Here is an 18,430-nt window from a genome sequence, read left to right as displayed (position 1 = left end):
TAGGAACTTAGTTTGTTCCAACGGACAAAAATTAGAGCACATAGGAAGACATGAGATATTACTGTTGGGTTTGCGAGTTGTGTTTCAAATAAAAATTATTTTTATATATTATTTTTCAGCTATAAAAAAATTATAAGACAACTCAATATGATTACATACATTTGTAACACTCAAATTGGATGAAACACATCATATAATATTTAATAAAATTTATCCACTTTACATAACATAACACGTGATAATAGTAAAAAATTTCACAAGACACATTATTTTCATAAAACACGTAAGTTGATATAAAAGAAAATAAAAAATAACACTTAATGTTATAATTACGTAAATTCATTGGTCTATAGTAATATTGATGCTGAATACAAAGTTTTTTGAAAAATTTGTGATTAATAGTGAGACATTAATTTTACATTATATTTTTAATAATAATAAAAAATCACTAATATCACATTAACGGGTTGGATTAATGGGTCAGCGGGTTGAAAAACTCAAATTTGATGCTCGAACCAAAATTATATGAGTTGTTATGAGTTGAGTTAGGTGTACTTGTAAAGAAACAGATTCAGTTAATTTATGAGTTGGTTCGTTTTAAATCATCGGATCCGCGGGTCGACTTGTATTCATGAACACACCTATCAGTGGCTATCACTGGATTTGATTTTTACTACCTCACCACCACCGAGAGGAGGTGATTCATATTTTGGATGAGTTTTCTATGATGAGCTCCAAGAAAATAATTGAGTTATATCGGGGAGAAATAACAAGATTGATGAGTACTTACATAAGTTTGTGAATGTGATTATTTCAACTTTTTAATACTTTTTACTTGCTTCCTAACTTATCATCCTGTTTTGTTTTTGGAGAGTGAGTGTTGTAACGTTGAGAGGAAGGTTCGCCTAACTAAAAAAACGGATAACGAACAATGGACTGACAGTGTTTTCTTTTATTTGATAAAATAAATATTAAATTTAAACTTAAACAGTGTTTTCTTTTATTCAATAAAATAAATATTAAATTTAAACTTAAACCGTACAATCTTAATCCAAACCATCTTAATCGAATGGTTTACAATGCCCCGAATGCGAGAAATGTGGTATCACAATTGCTGCTACAACTAATTAGTATTTAACACATTGTATGTTAAGAACTTGTAAACATCACATACATTTGCTGTGTGAAATTGATTAAGGCAACAACTACAAGTACTGCTTGCTAACTCTTTTTAATGGTCCTTCTCTAGTGTTATAAAAATTAATTTTCATTAAATTAGTTTTAAAATTTTGATTTTGTTTAAAAGTGAAGTTGAAAATATACTAATTTATGTTTAAACAAGTCTTAAAGAAGTGAATTGACTAATATATTTTGTTATAGAAATCACTTTATTTTAAGTTAAGAATCATTTCTTCTCAAAACCACTCAAAGATTTGACCCACCAAATATTTTTCCCAACTCTTAGGTGGTAGTGTTTTTTTCTTTCTCATTTGAATTTTTCTCCCAAAATATTACTGTTGCACGTTACATTCTTATTCTAAAAAGCCAGAATCATTGAAAATTTCCCCCCAAATTTGTATCTAAAAAAAATAATTTCAATAAAAATAAAACTGGTGAGTTGAGTGCTACATATTGGCAGGTTAAAAGGCTCCCACATGTCTAAAAAGCCGGAACCATTGTTTGGTCACATCTCATTGTTCAACATTCAGTAATTAATTTTTGTCACCTGAAAATGTAAATAAAAGACCACTCAAGAAAACTTAACTAAACTAGTAATTAACAAACATGCAAATTGTCACTTAAACATTCACCATACATCATCCAAAACTTTATCATGCCCTATAATAAGATGCCTTTGTCCATAAGTAGAATGAAGGAAATCAACCTGTGCTGCTGGTGATGCCCGTTTCATCCGTAACAAGTCTTGTAAAAAATTTAACAAAATAGGTGCATCAAATTCATCATAAATACGATACAAAGTAAGAGTCTTCAACAAAGGAGAATTTGCAAGTATAAACTTTATCAAACTCATTGCGTGATGAGAGCTAGCTCCAATGTAGATTTTCACCGTCTGAAGTTTAAGGCAACAGCTATCGCTTTCTAACTCCTCTAAATGACCCAACACTCTTCTGGTACCAACATAGTAATGCTGAAGTATAAAAATTAAAGAGTCAAAATACAACAATAAGAAACAAGCTAAGAAGCACAGGTTTTCATGTTCACCTTTATAACAAGTTCAATCAAATTAGGAGCACTTTTGAGAAGACTGACAAAATACAAAATGTCTCCTTTATCATCAAAATTCAATTCATCCAATTTCAAATACTCTAAAGAGCTGAATGAGCCTGTTAGCAGCATGGAAGGAATGACATCTGCATCTACGATCTGTATACAAACAACAAATCTATGAGATTACCTGTACAACACTTAGATGAAGCAATAACAAAACTTTCAATATAAATATATTGGATTAGACCATCAATCAAAATTCAAAAACACTTCTCTTATATATAATGAAAGAGTAATGTAAGATAGTCTTCAAAATATCCAACCGTGAGGCCAACTGAACAATAATGAAAATACTACAATTAGTGATTTTCTAACCTTTTCCCAACAGTCCAGAGAAAACCTCTTAATTTTTGGCCAAACTTTGATAAAACCTTTGGCCAGATATCCCGTGAGTGTAAAATCGATTAGACTCCTTGCTTCCTTGAGACAAATTGACTCTATATCAATCAAATCTAACACTAAGAGTGTGTTTGGATGGAGCATTTTAACGAGGGAAAGTAATGTTTTGAGGGAATTCAAAATGATTTGACCAAAATCCATTGTTTGGATACAAAAATGAAGAATTGTTAAAATGATGAAAATTTATGGAGTATTTCATCTAAGTTAAATTTAATCATTTTGAAATGACACCAAAAACCAAAGAATTTGAAATTCCTCTCATGTTCCATAGAATGTATTTGTTATTATTATTTCTTCAAATTTTACAAATTGGTCCTCATATTTTCCAAAATTATAAAATTGACCCCAAAATTTTTTAAAAAATTACAAATTGATCCTTAATAATTTTTAAAATTTACAATTTGGTCCTTCAAATTTTTAAAAATTGCAATTTGGTCCCTACTTTTCAATTTTTTAATTTGGTACAAAAAATTTATATTTTATAAAAAATGACCCAAAAAATCTAACAATGAATTACCTTAATACTTCATCCAAACAAAATAATTTAAAATGAATGGATTTCAATTGAATCATTTGAATTGCTTTGAATTTTAAATTCCCTTAAAATTTCTAATTACCTCATCCAAACACACTTTAAGACTTTGAGAGAAGGAGAAGATATAACAAGATAATCACAACCAGGAATCTCACAGTATTCAATGTTGAGCTTTTCAAGAACCGGACAACTAGAGATAAAACTCTCGAGTGCTCTGGGCTCGAATTGAATATAATATAAATGAAGTTCACGCAATTTTTTAAAGCCGCAGAAATTAGGTGGAATTGACAAGTTAAATGAGCGTAATTTGAAGCAAGTCAATTCCTTACAAGAGAGGAGAATATCCAGCATTGGATATTGAGGATCTTCTTCAGTTTGGTAGGTCAAAAGCTCGAGATGTTTAATGTCTCTTGACATAAAGGGGATCCACATATTGAGTTTTTCCGTTGAGAGCCTGAATCTGTATCTTTCGGGTATGTGAATAGAAAACTTGTGTATCGGCCCATTGTGAAGCATAAGAACATCCGTGATGGTTTTACAAATTACACGGTCAGGATAAGGGTTATCAAGATGCCAAAACCATGGATCAAAGTCGTCATCAAAACCCACAGGTTCAGGGTCTTCAGGAGGCCGAAACCTTTGATAAAAGTCGACATCAAAACAAAGATGTGGGGCTGAAGTCCACGTATACCTCCACTTTTTGGACAAAATACTAGTTCTGACTAGATCTCGGATTTTCAAGTTTGCTAGGATACCATCAACAACATTACTTGGTAAGTCACTGATTCGATCACTTTGATTAGCCTTCTTGTTGGGCATAGTCATCCCAGAACTACAAATTCAAGAAGAAGGGTAAATATTTGAGCAACTAAGATCACATACAGTTGAAAACTACCTGCAGGCGATCACTATCATATGTTAATCAATATTTCTCTTATTTATTTCACAAACTAAAAAACCTAAAGAATGGATGATGATGATGAGAATAAGTAACTGAATATACTTGAACCATATCATACTAGAAAGATCAGATCTGAGAGTAACTTTCAAATTACTGATGTGAAAGCAAGCATGTAATCTAAGCATGAAAAGTGAAGTGCCCTAGCAAATTTAAAAACTAAAAAACAGATTTAAAAAAGGGATTCAATTTGCATATGATTTTCAAATATTTGGAATCGTGTTTAATAATACTATGAAAACCCTAAACAAATGAGTAACGATGTTGATGAGTTGTTACCTTTGAGAGAGCTGAGACGGCGGTGGCTTGTAGGAATCACTGAAAGGTTCACAGAAATGTCGATGCAGTCAGAGAGCGAGACGGCGGTGAGAATCACCGAAATGAGCAAACTTTGATCGGACCTGAAATCAAACCGGTGAGAGTACTGCCTCGCTGGTTTATTGGTCGAACCACTGGGTCACTGGTGGAACCGCATGACTAAATCGGATTAAATCGGATAATTCGGTTGAATAGACCGATCATTATAACAAAATTATATAGGTACAAAATCAATCGAACCGGATAATTCAGTCCCTATAAAATATAACAAATATTTAAAGTTTTTGAAAACATCATATTATAAAAAAATTCACAAGTTCATAAATTAAATTCAAATTTTACACGTGGGTATCACACACAATCAAATAGTACATAATTATAAAATATAAACAAAAGTTTAGATGCAACATAATTTAATTAAATGATTTATAACAAAACAATTCCATTATCTACTAAATTTAATTTCAATAAAAAAAATTTTGTTTCATCTCTAACAAAATCAACCACATCTACAACAATTTTTTTTAATTTTTTAATTTTTAATTTTAATTTTTAATTAAATTAGTCAAAATGATATTGTTTTAATTTTTTAAAATAAAAAAAATAAATAATTAAAAAATGCATTTAAATCACTGGTTTTCCCGGTTTATGCGGTTTTGACCGGTTCACACCGGTTCAATGACATTCTCAATCTAGCTATTGAATCAGAACGATTACTTGGCCGGTTCCCGGTTCGACCGGTCCGACCGGCCGGTTTTCAAAATACTGATTTGGACCCTTTAAATTTTTAATAATTTATAAATTAAAAAAAGAAAAAATATAATAAACACTTTCTTTCCTGGTATAACTTTTGGACGAAGATACAAAACTAATAAAACGCCATGTGTTAGAGAGATACATAAGAGGTTTCGTGATGGTTGAATTTCATTCAAATGAGAGAATGGTAAATGGGGAAAATAGTTTGTTTATCGTGTTTTTTTTTAAAAGCAGTTTGTTTATCGTGTTGATTCTGAAAAAGAAAAACCGATAAAAATAGTAGAATATCGACCTATATATCACTGGTGAATTCCATATACAAAAGTGATTTTTAAAGTGCTGGCTAATAGGCTAAAAAAGTGATTTAGGTCTGTGTTATCTGAATCTTGGTCAGCTTTTATATCAAGAAGGAAAATTCCGAATGAAATTTTAATTGCAAACTAGATAGTGGATGAAGCTAGAAAGAAGAAAAAATAAATTATAATATTTAAGACGGATTTTGAGAAGACTTACGACTAAGTTGATTGAAACTTTATGCACTATCAGGATTATCAAAGCAAACTTGTTGTTCGAAGTGATGTCGGAAATAAAAGTTAACTATAAAAAAAAGTGTCCCAATGGGAGTCAATATTTCTCAAAGGTGGATTAAAGAGGCGGCAAACATCCTACATTGTAACGCATAATAGTCTTCATGGTCCAAAAGTTGTCAATTATAGGTTCTCTAGTAAGAAAAATACTAGTACAATTTTTTATGCTTCGACTATTATTTTTAATTTTTAATTTTTGTTTTACTTATATGTTCTTTTATTTATTTTATTATATTTATTTTTGTTGTTTTTGTTGGTGCACAATGAATAAAGATGATGACAAAGAGAATGAACAAAAGGAATAACGGCACAAAGATTAATGAGAGAATAATGATGTATATTCTACTTGCGTTGTTAATAAATGATAGCTACTACAATGCTATTTATACAAAAGAAAATTATTGCCACGTAGGCCCTAACAGACTAAACTTAGTGAACAAGTTTAAGGTACAAACAGTACAGTACTACAAAATACTAAAGTACCCTTACTACTAAACAGCTAGGCTAATGGGACCCAGAAGATAACATCTTCTGGTCAACAACATCTTCTGAGTAACCATCAGAAGATCACAACATCTTCTGAGTAACCATCAGAAGATCAGTCTACATCAGAACTTTTGATGCTCATCTTCTGAATATTGAATTACTCTTCAATACCATCCCTTAATTCATATTCAGCTAGCCAAAATCTACAACACCAACTCCATCCCTCAAACGGGTAAGGTGTTCAGTCTTGACATCCTTCATCATAACATCTGCAAGTTTCTTCTGGTTGCTACAGTGTGCAACTTCTGATACTCCATTTAGAAATGCAGATTTCTCATTGAAAACCCATCTGAAACTGATGGGTTTCTTCTCCTTTGGAAGCTTAGTTAACTTCCAAGTCTTGTTTTCTTCTAAAGCCTCAAGTTCTTCTTTTATGGCATTCAACCAACCTTTCTTCTCGAGTGCGTCTTCAAAACCCAATAGTTCAGAATCTCCTTCTGATTCTGGAACCATATCTCCTTCTGGATTTTCTTCGAAAGTTTGACTACCACCAGAATTTCCACCTTTGTTAACTTCTGGGTCTTGTTCAAAACCACCACCTTTAGAAGTTGGATCGCCTTCAGAAGCTCTGCCTTCAGAAGTTCCAACTTCATAATATTTTCTTTCAGAATCATGACCACCATCAGAAGTTGGACTACCTTCAGAAGCTCCGCCTTCAGAAGTTCCACCTTCAACGTCATGATTAACACCAGAAACATGATCATCTTTGGAAGCTTGTCCTCCAGAACCTATGTCTTCAGAGTTTTCCCTTCCAGAAGCATGACCACCACCAGATTTTTGATCATCATCAAAATCTGGATCAGAATCAGATTCACCATCTGAATCATCTTCTGAGTCTCCAGAAGATTCTTCATCTTCTGCCTCTAACTCTTCTTCAGAACTTTCAAGTTCTGACTCATCTTCAGAAGCAGAATCTTCTTCCGATTCTGACTCATCTTCTGATTCTCCTTCAGACTCAGAATCACATTCAGATTCTGACTTGTCTTCAGCTTCAAAGTCATCTTCTAACACTGACTCATCTTCAGAAACCTCAGATTCTGACTCTTCTCCAGGATCTTCAAAGTCATCTTCTGATTCTGAATCATATAAAAATACTCCTTCAGAATATTCAGAGTTATCTTCTTCCCCTCAACATCAGAAAATGACAAACTCACAGGTTCCTCATCAGATTCATAAACCATCAATAGCACAGGTTCATCATCAGAATCTCCTCTGGCTATTTTTGCTTCTTCTTTGTTTGACCAACAATCTTTAGCAAAGTGGCCAAACCTATTACAACAGTAACACTGAACCATTCTCTTGTCATACTTCTCATTTCCCTTCTGATGTTTCTCCTCATCATAATAGAAGACTTCTGACTTCTGCGACCTACCGTGTTTTTTCAGCTTCTGGTCCTTCTTGACAAAAGAAGCCTTCAGAGCCTGCTCAACTTCCCTCTCAGAAGTTCTTTCAGTCAGACGCAACTCTTGCGCCTCTAGACTACTTTGCAGCTCTTATATTCTCATGGTGTCCAGATCTTTAGAATGTTCAATGGCTACAACAATGTCCTCAAATAGAGGGGTCAATGATCTCAATACCTTCTCTATTACTACTTGTTTAGATAGAGTTTCTCCACAAGCCTTCATCTCATTAGTGATCAAAATCACTCTAGAGATATACTCAGAAACTTTCTCATTATTCTTCATGTTGAGATTCTCATATTGCTTTCTCAGGGATTGAAGCTTCACCTTCTTCACTGATACGTCACCACCGTAACACCTGACCAGTATATCCCACGCCTCCTTTGACGTCATAGAACCAGCAATCTTCTCAAACACATTCACATCCACACACTGATGGATGAATAACAACGCCTTTTGATCACTCTTCTTCGTCTCTCTCTACGCTTCTCTTTGTTCTTCCGTTGCATCCGCTGCAACCGGGACATATCCTCCAGTGACAAGATCTAGAACATCTTGAGCACTAAATAATACACGCATTTGAATCATCCATCTATTCCAGTTTTTACCGTCAAGAACTGGAAGTTTGGTATTCAAGTTGCTTCCATTCATCTTTAAACTTGTGCAGAAAAATCAGATTTCACTCACACTCACACAGTGTTTCCTAACCCATAAACAACCAAGAAAAAATGTGATTCAACACAACTTTGTTTTCCAGAAACAAAATCAATCACACAGTCACACAAACTCACGTTCACTCGTGTTTCCCTGTGTTTGGAACCGGAGCTCTAGATACCAATTGTTGGTGCACAATGAATAAAGATGATGACAAAGAGAATGAACAAAAGGAATAACTAGTGTTTTAAAAACCGGACCGGACCGGCCGGTCGGACCGGTCAAACCGGGAACCGGCCAGGTAACCGGTCTGGTTCAATAGTCAGATCGGGTATGCCATCAAACCTGAAAAACCGGTGAAAACTAGTGAAAACCTGAAAAACCGGGAAAACCGGAAAACCGGCGGTTTAATTGCTTTTTTTTTTAAACTTTTTTTTAACATTTCTTTTAAACTTTTTTTCTAAACTTTTTTTTAATATATTTAGTAGTTTATTACTTAAATAGCATTCTCACATAGTTTTTTTCGTTAGTGACAAATTAAAAATTTTACTGTCTATTTGTTATCTTTGCTAATAAATTTTCTTAAATAGCATAAACATATTGAATTTTATTTGATTTTCTTTTTAGGAGGATCCTATTTTGAATTAAATTTGGTACACATTGGAGTTATTTTGTTATAATATAAACTATTCAATTAGATTATGTTGTAATTAGACTTTGTAATTTTTTACTATTTTGTTATGTGTGATACCTTTGTTTAAAATTTGAATTTAAGGTATGAAATTGTGAACTTATGATATGATATTTTTAAAAAATTTAAAAGCTAGTTATATTTTTTTAGAGACTGAATCATCCAGTTCGACCGGTTTTATACCTATATAATGACAGGTCTATTCAACCGAGTTATCCGGTTTAATCCGGTTTGGTCGTGCGGTTTGACCAGTGACCCAGTGGTTCGACCGATAAACCACTGACTCAGTATCCTCACCGATTCGATGATCGGTCCGGTTTTTAAAACACTAAGAATAACGGCGCAAAGATTAATGAGAGAATAATGATGTATATTCTACTTACGTTGTTAATAAATGATAGCTACTACAAGGCTATTTATACAAAAGAAAATGATTGCCACGTAGGCCCTAACAGACTAAACTTAGTGAACAAGTTTAAGATACAAACAATACAGTACTACAAAATACTAAAGTACCCTTACTACTAAACAGCTAAGCTAATGGGACCCAGAAGATAACATCTTCTGGTCAACAACATCTTCTAAGTAACCATCAGAAGATCACAACATCTTCTGAGTAACCATCAGAAGATCACAACATCTTCTGAGTAACCATCAGAAGATCAACCCACATCAGAACTTCTGATGCTCATCTTCTGAATATTGAATTACTCTTCAATAGTTTTATTTATATTATTATGTTTATTTATATTTTTTATTTTATTTTCAACTTTCTATTTGTATATAGTCATTTTTTATTAGTGTAGTACTATTAAGACATTTTTCTAGTTATTTATGTAAGATACCGAATTAATTGAATTACTATTTGATTAAGAGATCGAGAAGAATGTAAGAGCAACTCAAGAAGCAGCCTAATTAGCAAAGGAAGAGCATGAGAAAGATGGTCTAAAAAGAGGTTGAAAAGGCATTTATCTTTTTAAGATATTTTTTAACAGAGAATTGTCAACGGAGTCAAAAATTTGAAAAGCATTTTTAGAAATTACACAATTGAACAAATGTATAGTAAGATTCTAAGGAATGCAAAGCAATGATGAATTATCTAATAACAATGTAAGAGTTAATTTTATTTAGATTCAAATAGGGAAATTTAAAAATTATTAAATTAACTAATTAAATATTTGAATATTACAATTCTTCAATATAATCAAAAGAAAGAGGAATTTAGAAGACTAGATCTAAACAGATGAACACTTACAAAAAAAAAAATCACTATGAACAAGAAAAGAACTTAAAAGCATGCAAACTAGTAAAGGCAATTAATCTTCTGAACAAAATCCCAACCTAAAATAAAAAGAAAGATTTAGAGAGATAATATGTCATATTTATACATGTTCAATACATTCATCCTCGCATGACACCTAATCCAGTCTCTAATGGTAAATCATAAAAATTTGGTTGTAGTTTTCCACTATGAATGTCCTATATAGTACAAATGATAATCAAAGCCAAATGTGGAAATACTTAGAATTAATCATAAAGATATGCAATCTTAATTTTGATTCTTCTTTAATTACACATAACTCGAATGACTTCTAAAATCTCCAAGATCAACGATCTTGACTTAAGCCACCTTCGCATATCACAAGAAATTCAAGATCCTTTTCAATAGTAATCTTCACTCGACTCCATTAGGATTACCTTGTGTGAGTCTTTCAATTGATGACAAATGTTAGAAATCCAAATCCTCTTTGGAGAAGATTTTTTTTAATGAAAATCACTAGCCAACAATCCAAAAACTTGATTTTCTATCTTGAAATTTTTTACAAAATCATCAACACATTTAATAATTCCCTCACAACAAGAACTCACACTCTTCTAGATTTTAGCAAAACCTGTACTCGCCAATAATATTTAGTGTTTGAGATAGAAGATGAAGTTTCAAAAAATATCTGACAAAACAAAGTTTCTCTCTTAAGAGTGAGAAAATTTATCAAAGGTTATCAAAGGTTCATTTTTAAAACTTGGGTGAGAAATTTTCTGTATACGTGCTAGAGATGAGACACAAAAATAGAATAAAATGGTCATTTAATTAGAGTCGAAGAGAATAATGAATAACTTGAATCTTGTGCGAGAGAATCGAATCAAGTAGGTGTAAAATGCGGATTTACATTATGTGATTCGAATCATACTCAACCATGATTCATATCAAGGATGCATAACTATTTTTAAAATGGCATAACTCACTCATGATTCAAATCAAATCATCCCATGATTAGAATCAAAACCACTTGTGATTCAAATCACATTTCCACAAGGGAAATCCAATTTTAAACACTTGTTCATGATTTGAATCAAACATCTTCATGATTTGAATCACGTTTTCAAAATAAAAATTATGAGAAAGAAATAAACATTTAATTCAAATCAAGGTTATGTATTGTTTGAATCATGCCTATGATAGTTTCTTGATTCAAGTCACAAACTTACTGATTTGAATCAACTTGCATTGAGTTTTAGTCAACGGCCAGTATTATACATGCAAAAACTATTTTTTAAGAGATGCCCAATATTATTTATTGTGAAGGACTCAATTACTAAAGTAATAAACATTACGACAAAAAAATACCCAAAAAAATATAGGAATAAAGTAGAAGGAACTTTAACACCATCCCTATCTATCCCCCTTTAATAATGGTTGGGTGACTAGGAGATATGATATAATCCATGACCTTTGTTAGCCTACATTCTAGAACCTTGGTAATAAGAGATTGATCAGAAGTTCCCCTAATATGTGAGAGGAGGGGATAGACTTTCGGCACAAGAGTAATAAATTAAAAAGAGAAGCCCTTAGGAAGTATAGCACAAACATAAAGTTGAATTCATGCAGACTTTGACTCTTGTTCCAAATATTGAAAAATATATCTCCAATCTTAGTACAAACATTTATATTATATGTTATGATAATACTATAAATTACTACTAAAATGTATTTTGTTATTCAAATTATTGAAAAACACATACATATTTGAAGAGTACAATGAAATCAAACTATACAATCTAAAACATATATATACTATATACAATATGAAACAATTTAAGAAGCATGATAATTCCTAAATGTACTTGCTTTGATGTATAATTACAACTCCATCAAAGTAATGATCAAGGAAAAGGAAGAAAATTATTAAAAGATTGAAGCACTGGAAACCAATTCCTCCTTCCATTTCTACCTCTCCTCACAACCTCACTATTTTGAATCTCTCTATTTCCATTTTCCAAATTAGCCAAAACATTTGAATCCTCACAAGGCATTTGAAACCTACAAACTGGACAAGAACTATGTAGTTTAAGCCATGAAACAATACATTCACTGTGAAACTTATGCTTGCATGGCATTTCTTTAGCAACACTTCCAATCTCAACATCTTCTAAACATATTGTGCATGGCAATGTCTCATCATTTATCATATTTTCCATTGCTTCAATTGCTACCTTCTTTGTTGGTGGATTCACACTTGCATAACCACTCGGAGTAATTTGTGCCAATTGTTGTAGCAATAAATCAAATCCACTTCCATCCACAAAATCATTCAAAGATCCAATAGTATTAATATTATTTTCATTTGACCTATTTAAATTTGTATGATTCAAATTGGGTCCTCTCACAATTAATGCACCTTCATTTAATGGATCAATAACAAGTATACTATTATTATTACTATTGTTGTTATTATTATTAACAATATTATTATTGTTGTCAATAATATTTCTATTTTGTTCTATGTTTTCATTTTCTGAAACCATTCTAACATGAAGTCCTCTAAAGAGATGCATCATGTAAGTTGAAGTTCTTCTCCTTCTTCCAATTACAAGTTCATTGTAATTTCCTCTCTCTTGTTCCAAATCCTCATCATTTCTTGATGTACTGCTTGCTTGTGAAGAAATTGTTGCTAGAGAAGGAGTAAAAGCATTCATCAAACCAAGAAAAATTGGTGCATAAAGTGAGAAAATCCAAGCCGACCTTAAATCAATAGCATCATTATTATGATGATTACTTAGATTTTCCATTGCATCACCAAATTGTGTATCACAAAAGGGACATTTGTTTTCATATTCACTCATTGGGCTCACCATTTTAAAGCATATGGTGCACCATTGCTCATTCTCCATTTTGCAAACTTCAATTTTCTATAATAAATTCTCCTCTTTTTTATATAAAGTAGATATAATAATAATAATAATAATAATAATAATAATAATAATAATAATAATAATAGAATATCAATATTAACCATCCAATTAAAGGGTGCTCTTATTTTTTTGAGAAGGATTTCAATTCCTTGGGAAGAATATTCTCGTTGCTACCAATAGTTATGTAACATCTGAAATAAAAATATTATTATGCAAAGAATAAACCATCAAATTTGCAGTTAAGATTGCATGTGATAAATTAGTAAAAAGGGATAAATTTGAAAGAAAAAAAAACAAATGAAATTTGATTATGAAAATATAACTAAAAAAGTTTGTTACCATTTTGAGTAGTGGAAGTAGACGAAGAAACAACATTCAAAATTCAATGATCTAATGAGCCCTCTTATACTTTTTGTAATTGTTCTTTTTTAGATTCAGTTTGTTTTAGCTAAAAGATTTTTTACCAATCATTTTTTAAAAATCTCTTATGATATTTTAAGATTAGAATCAAGATAGATGATAAAATTGCAACATGCACTTTTTTAGCTATAGATTAGATTAACTTATCTCATATATCTAAAATTTAAATTTTGCTAAAGTTGTAACTTTCTCATTTTTAGTTTGACTCATCTAATAGCTCATCTCAACTTTATTTTTTAATACTAATTGTGGAATGAAATCGGAGTTTTTTTATAGTTATGAAAGAGAGATTTTAGGAAAAAAGTTCATTCACCTTTTGCACTCTAAAGCAGGCTTAATATGAATGATTGATTTTTAATTTCTAAAAAACTAAATAGGCCTATTTATGGATTTAAATAATATGTTTTATTGTTTATACACGGAAAGTGTATTTTGTAATTCAACTCTAATTTAAACTTAGTAAAATGGTGAAACAAAATTTATCAAGAGGAGCTTATGTGGTTTCAACACTCTCAAGTTAAGTGGTTTCATGATGGTGATTGTAATATAAAGTACTATCATTTAAAAGTTGTCAATAGGAGAAGACAAAATTAAGTTCTAATCTTTGTGATACTAATGGTAATGGTATATGGATGGATGATGGTTCCCAACTTTAATCTATGACCATCTCTTTCAACAAGGATATTTTTATTGAGTCTTCTAAATAGGATATTTGGTTCCAGACACTTGTTTTTTTCCTAGAGTTTCCCAAGATTATTTAAATCTATCGCTTATCAACTAATAGTACATCTAGTCCTTCCATACCTTTAAGGATTTTCCACTATGTTATATCTTTGTACCAATATGCTACAGACTTGATGACTTTGGGGATATTTTTTCTAAGACTATTAGGATATAATGGGGGACATATGTGAGCAATTCAATGAGTCAATTATTTGAACAAAGTTGGATCCTTTCTAATCCGAATCCACTCAATGTGACCTTGATACCTAAACAACACGGAGCAAATTTTATTAAGCAGTATAAATCATTTGCACTTGCAAATTTTTATATCAAAATCATCAATAAGATCATTGCACACAGGTTGGTCATCTTAACTCCTAAAATTGTTTCAGAAAACCAAAAAGGCTTCATTAGAGGCAAACAAATTTATGAGTGCATTGGGATTACTCCACAAGTCAATAATTTTTTGGACAATACGTCATTTTGAGGTAGTATGACTTTGATGATAGACACCACAAAAGTCTTTGTAACTTAGATTAGAATTATCATATTAAAGTTCTTGTTCAGTTTTCCTTTGATCAATGTTTTTTGATTGGATTCTTACCATTCTCCACTTAGTCAAACTGTCAATCATGATAAATGGAAAAGCTACATGATTTTTTTCTTACTCTAAAGAAGTGAGGCAAGGAAATCCCCTGTCTCTTTTGCTTTTCTGTATTATTGAAGAGGCAATTAGTAAGCAGTTGTCTATGTTGGTGGATCTAGGTAAGTAGACATGCATATTAGTTGTTAAGACAATCATTCCCTGCCACACTTAGAATTTATGGATGGCCAATAAATCTTCTTAATAAGTTAGATTCTTGCATCTGAAGTTTTGTGTGAACATGTAACATGGATAGTATATAGTTGATTACTACATCTTGAAAGATTATTTTCTGACCTTTGTCTGAATGAGGTATTGACCTGAGATATTCAGACAAAAAACAAAGTTGATTGTTAATCTCTTTGTTGAAAGTTGTTGACTGCTAATAATGAGTGGTCTTCTATGCTTATTAGTAGATAATCCAGGCGCAAAAAAACTAATATGGCATCATATTTCTTCTTCAATGTGGTTTGACATTAAATAACTTTCTTTAATGGAGGAACACAGTAGATGGCTGGTTTGTAATGGGAAGTACTTTGATTTATGGACTAACGATTGGGTGTTGAGAAACAAAATTAAATATTTACACACTGTATTGTTAGTAGATATTCAATTTATGCAAATTGTTAAGGTCGATTCAATTATTCAAGACATCAATTGGAACAATCCTTATGACTTATCCATTTTGGGTCCTCAAAATTTTAAAGGCATTTTGAAGATCAACTTGTCAGTTGATAATACTACTGCTAATGAACTCAATTGGCGATCTATCTTTTAAATATGCCCACAACCGAATCATGAGGGAACACATTGAGCATTCTTGGACAAAATTCATTTAGCATCCTTTCACACCTCTTGTTAAGTCACTAATGATTTAGAAGCTAATGCATAATGTTATTGCAACATAAGACAACCTGATTCGAAAGAGGATTGCAAATGGTTTTTAGGTGATCTCTTTGCAATCATGATGTGATAACTATAGACCACTTATTTATTAAATGTAGGTACACCTTACTTTTAAGGTACTGAATGAAGTGACTGTTTTGCATAAACATTGATAGAGATTAATTGTTAAATTTATTCAAACTTACTAGTAGAAGTTGGAACTCTGAAATTCAAAATCTGATCATGATTCCCATCGTAATAATTCTTTGGAAAAGTTGACCCACAATAGGTGATATCATATTCAAAATGGTAAAATTAATTTTGATAAAGACAATATTTATGTTAAACAATTAGTCTATAACACATCTATGTCTTTCAAAGGACAAGCATATTCTTCAATTCACGACTACAATTATTTAAATGTTTTGACATTAAATACCAACCTTTTTACACATCTAGAATCTTGCAAGTTACCAATCGTTAGTTGGTCCAGTGGTGATTGGCGTTGGACTTGGTAGGGAGAACCATGGTTCGATCTCCCGCAACTACGATCAGGAGGGGGATGAAACCACTTGATGCCAGAACTCGCCCCCGAACCGGACTAAACCGGTGGTATAAAGCCAAAAAAAAAAAAGAATCTTGCAAGTTAATATACGTTTTCCATGGTGACATATTTAGGGATAATCTAGAAATATTTTTGGGAGTTTTCTTAATGAAGATTAGAGTTTGTACTTCCTTTCAAATTGAACTTTATGAAACGTGTTTGTTATCAAATTTGTTAACTAGACAAATTGAAGAAATTTTTAACTAGAAACCGACTTAATATTATTCATTCGTGCATTTTTTTTTTGAAAAAAGGAAATATATATATTCCAAAAAACCAATAAGTACAAGCGACCTCTAGGGTCCAACTGATAAAACAAAAAGACACTCTAATTCATAAGTAACTGAGCAATATGCTCCCTATGCTTATTCTTCATCCACATTCTATGCACTATGACTTCTATGATTTCTTCTGCTATATTTTTATCATTATTCATGACATTATGAATTTTATTGTTTCTGTATTTCCAGCATCTATATATTGTTTCTGCAAAAGCTGTCTTGAGGATTGTAACCCTCCAACCTTTCCTCTTACTCATGTCTTTTACCCATGCCATCTCCTGCATCCAACCGTATGGGCTACGGTCAATATTCAGCCAGTCAAGAACCTTCTTCCAAATACTCTTCATATTCTCACATTCAAACATGAGGTGCTGTAACGTTTCCGTTTCCGCGCAAAACACACAAGTCGCGTTATCTAACATGCCAAAATTAACCAACCTGTCATTCGTGTATTTTTTAATGTGAATATTATCTCCGAACATATTTTAATTAAATAAAAAATACTTTATATATTATTTATTTATTTGAATCGCTACAACAAAGTGCATCCCTACACAGACACACATTATAGAAGAGTTTCTTTTACAAGTTAATCTATTTTTAAAATTGAATATTTATGATGTAGTTGTTCTTTTGTATTTTTAAAATATATTTCATTATTTGATTAAAAAATTGTTATTACAATTGATTAATTTTTTATTCAATAGAAAAGATAAAAGTCTCATGACCATGCTTCCACACCATTATAGAATATTATTCTATAAATAATATTACTAAATTTTATATATTTTGTTTGTTTAAAAAACTTTTAATATATTCTTACAAAAGTAATTTCTAATTAAATAAAATTAATAAAAAACAACTTTTTATCATTTGTTATATAAATAGTTCAAATAAATTTATAAATAATCATTTTCAAGTTATAAATATTTATATTATAAATTGTAAATTCGTAAGAAATATTTTTTGGTCAAACTGTTAAGCCTCTAAATGAACTCTAAATTATTTTTAAAATAAGTTTTATTATTATTAGAGTATTAAAAATGTTTTTTAATATATTTTCAAAATATTTTGAATAGTCAAATATATAGCCAATACAAATAAAAGTTATTTATTTAATTTTAAACTGAGCATATTATTAGATGGTCAAAGATTAACTATAAATAAAAGTTATTTATATTTGTAGATGCTTAAAGATAATTTCTTTCATAAAAAGGAGGGGAGGGCTTTGGAAAATAAGAAGAATTGAATGAAAAGAATAAAAAGATTTTGGGTAGGAGGGTTTTAGAGGATTTGATTTTATTCATAACACCAAAAACCCCATAAAATGGGGGAACTCAAAAATTGTATTGAAGGAGGGTTTTGGAGGGCTTCCATAAATTTTGCAAATATCGTTTAGGTTGTTATACTATTTTGAAAATTAAAAATTTTGTAATAATAATGAGTCTTTTATCATTCTAAACAAAATCATCTTTTCAAAAAATGTCAAATATTTTTCTATATTATTTTAAAAAATCGATTTCAGAAGCCTTCCCCTCCCCTCCCCTCCA

General features: G+C 31.1%; 3 protein-coding genes across 3 annotated transcripts; all 3 read right to left on the bottom strand.

Moving 5' to 3' along the window:
- Positions 1–1,638: 1,638 nt before the first annotated feature.
- On the bottom strand, positions 1,639–4,577 carry LOC131629891 (F-box/FBD/LRR-repeat protein At1g13570-like). The gene is made up of 6 exons (XM_058900693.1): positions 4,461–4,577; positions 3,328–4,055; positions 2,605–2,753; positions 2,224–2,385; positions 1,817–2,149; positions 1,639–1,726 (listed from the first exon to the last, which is right to left on the bottom strand). Exons 2-6 carry the CDS (start codon positions 4,046–4,048, stop codon positions 1,706–1,708), a joined length of 1,386 nt encoding a protein of 461 aa, XP_058756676.1. The 5' UTR covers positions 4,049–4,055; positions 4,461–4,577; the 3' UTR covers positions 1,639–1,705.
- Positions 4,578–6,520: 1,943 nt separating this feature from the next.
- On the bottom strand, positions 6,521–7,683 carry LOC131629833 (uncharacterized). Its single transcript, XM_058900633.1, has 3 exons — positions 7,539–7,683; positions 7,354–7,464; positions 6,521–7,056 (listed from the first exon to the last, which is right to left on the bottom strand). The coding sequence occupies exons 1-3, from the start codon at positions 7,681–7,683 to the stop codon at positions 6,521–6,523; spliced, it is 792 nt and encodes a 263-aa protein (XP_058756616.1).
- Positions 7,684–12,198: 4,515 nt separating this feature from the next.
- LOC131629890 (E3 ubiquitin-protein ligase SIRP1-like) lies at positions 12,199–13,526 on the bottom strand. The gene has a single exon (XM_058900692.1). The coding sequence runs from the start codon at positions 13,301–13,303 to the stop codon at positions 12,296–12,298; it is 1,008 nt and encodes a 335-aa protein (XP_058756675.1). The 5' UTR covers positions 13,304–13,526; the 3' UTR covers positions 12,199–12,295.
- Positions 13,527–18,430: the final 4,904 nt, after the last annotated feature.

Source organism: Vicia villosa, unplaced genomic scaffold (assembly GCF_029867415.1).
Source record: "Vicia villosa cultivar HV-30 ecotype Madison, WI unplaced genomic scaffold, Vvil1.0 ctg.000621F_1_1, whole genome shotgun sequence".
In the NCBI taxonomy this organism is placed as follows: Eukaryota; Viridiplantae; Streptophyta; class Magnoliopsida; order Fabales; family Fabaceae; genus Vicia; species Vicia villosa.
Note: the sequence above shows the minus strand (reverse complement) of the source record. Positions and strands in the feature narration are given on the sequence as shown.

Bases quoted from the DNA above. Each gene is read 5' to 3' on its own strand.
- LOC131629891 (XM_058900693.1), bottom strand. From the start codon at position 4,048: ATGACTATGCCCAACAAGAAGGCTAATCAAAGTGATCGAATCAGTGAC. The intron at 2,754-3,327 runs TCTTAAAGTGTG...ATCCAAACACAC, and splicing joins ATCTTCTCCTTCTCTCAAAG to TCTTAGTGTTAGATTTGATT. The intron at 2,150-2,223 runs GTGAACATGAAA...TTTATACTTCAG, and splicing joins TGATTGAACTTGTTATAAAG to CATTACTATGTTGGTACCAG.
- LOC131629890 (XM_058900692.1), bottom strand. From the start codon at position 13,303: ATGGAGAATGAGCAATGGTGCACCATATGCTTTAAAATGGTGAGCCCA.
- LOC131629833 (XM_058900633.1), bottom strand. From the start codon at position 7,683: ATGGTTCAGTGTTACTGTTGTAATAGGTTTGGCCACTTTGCTAAAGAT. The intron at 7,465-7,538 runs GTTTGTCATTTT...TATATGATTCAG, and splicing joins ATCTGATGAGGAACCTGTGA to AATCAGAAGATGACTTTGAA. The intron at 7,057-7,353 runs GTGATTCTGAGT...ATGACGTTGAAG, and splicing joins AGACAAGTCAGAATCTGAAT to GTGGAACTTCTGAAGGCGGA.